Source organism: Olea europaea, unplaced genomic scaffold (assembly GCF_002742605.1).
Source record: "Olea europaea var. sylvestris unplaced genomic scaffold, O_europaea_v1 scaffold23133, whole genome shotgun sequence".
In the NCBI taxonomy this organism is placed as follows: domain Eukaryota; kingdom Viridiplantae; phylum Streptophyta; class Magnoliopsida; order Lamiales; family Oleaceae; genus Olea; species Olea europaea.
The window spans coordinates 1-1714 of record NW_019241230.1 but is presented as its reverse complement, the minus strand read 5'-3'; the positions used below and the strand labels follow the sequence as shown (position 1 = coordinate 1714).

The following is a 1714-nucleotide window of genomic DNA, read 5'->3' as shown; positions in this document are numbered from 1 at the left end:
CTCTTCATGGATTTATATCCATTGAGCGACTTCATAAGTTGCTCTGAGAGTACTTTGTTACGTTCTTGGAGGGCTATGTTTCCTTGTTTTCCTCCTCCATCACCTCCCCTTTCTTTATGTTCCGAAGCACATTCTTGGACTTTTTCCAACAATGTCTCATTTTGTGCTTTGAAATCATTGACAAGCTCTTCCATTCCATTCAATTCATGTACCTTTCTAGAAAGTTCCGCGGCCATAATCTCTTTCTCTTTTCCCAAACTTGAACACATTATCTCGAGGCTCTTTCGTGCTGCCAAGCTTGCATTTAGCTCTTTTCGTAGCCTTTCTTTCTCGTCTGCTATCGGTTCCCCATGCTTTTTGTCCCTCGGAACATGGTTAGGCTTAAGATCAGTGTTGCATCGCCTCAGTTCAGCTTCTGAAGTTTTATTACCAAATGATTGACATTTCTGAATTCTTGTCCTAACGTTATCAAGAATTGTCATCATTGTAGCCACCCTTAACATTCTTCTCCCATCCTTTTTCTCCTTATTGCAAGCATCCTTGTGATCTTGAATTAATTTCAACAATAACTTTACATTTGCTGCAACTCCTGAACATTGTAAATAATATTGAGTAAATTGGCAATTGACACAAATCTTGTCGATTTTTGAATGGCAGAGACAAGAAAAGATAAATTTTAAATAAATTCTTTCCCACTCTAAATTTAAGCTTTTAGACGAAAAGGTTGGACGTGTTTTTAACATTTGACAATCTGATTTATGAACCAGAGTGCACATATCATGATGTAGATAAAGGAAAAGAATCAGGAAGTGAGTTGAAGATTATCTTCTGATGGGAAAATAAACAGGTTTGTAAGGTGATTTACCTTCCAATGCAGAATCATCATAATGCTGTTCAGTTGTTGATGGAGAAGCAGCTAATTCAGGAGACGAATTTACGCGAATCCTACTCATAGTTTGCATAAATAAAATCAAGAAACCAAATTGAAAATTCTTTAAGAGATTTAAGAAACAAACACTATGATATGATATGGTATATGAATCCTTTCATCAATTTAAGAACACTTTCAAGAAAAAATCAAAGAATTAATATTTGCTTAAATGGAGAAGAAGAGGGAATTTTTCTTGAGTAGAAAATCTTAATTATGATTGAGAGATCCAAAGAAGAGAGAATGCTGTGTCCTCTCTCTCTCTCCCCCCTTCTGTTTCTCTCTCCAAGTTCTTCTGTTGTAATATTCAATATTCTGGCGCTGTTTGTTATTGTCTCATGATTATTATTGGTTCATGGTCCTGCGTGATTATTGGCGATTGTTTTGACTTTTTCATTGGCCGTTTGGTTTTGGTTTGACTTTCTTACACGTGACTATAGTTGGCTTCTAGTGCCCAACTGCTCTTACCCACTAATAACTAATATTCTACTATTTGGTCTAAAATATTCATATAGACAAGGATCATTGTTAAAGTATAATTTGTGTTTATTTTTACACTCGTATCTTTTATATTTTTTATCCCTAACGATGAACAAAAAAATCGTTAGTATGGAGTAAAAAATTTATTTGTCCATTGTATTTTTAAATAAGTAACATAATATTAAATAAAAAAATTTAAAAAATATTTTCTACCACTCTAACAAAGCATTTGGATAAAAACCATCATTAGGAGTAAGATGTGATTATTAATTAAAAGTGAAAAATAAAAATGCGTTGAAAGACTTG

At 33.7% G+C, this 1714-nt stretch overlaps 1 protein-coding gene across 1 annotated transcript; it reads right to left on the bottom strand.

The window, feature by feature from the left end:
- Nucleotides 1-61: 61 nt before the first annotated feature.
- On the bottom strand, nucleotides 62-953 carry LOC111381494 (the record flags this gene model as incomplete). The annotated part of the gene is made up of 2 exons (XM_023005280.1): nucleotides 866-953; nucleotides 62-589 (listed from the first exon to the last, which is right to left on the bottom strand). Coding segments are annotated over exons 1-2 (616 nt in total), but the record flags the coding sequence as incomplete, so codon positions are not given.
- Between the last annotated feature and the right edge of the window lie 761 nt (nucleotides 954-1714).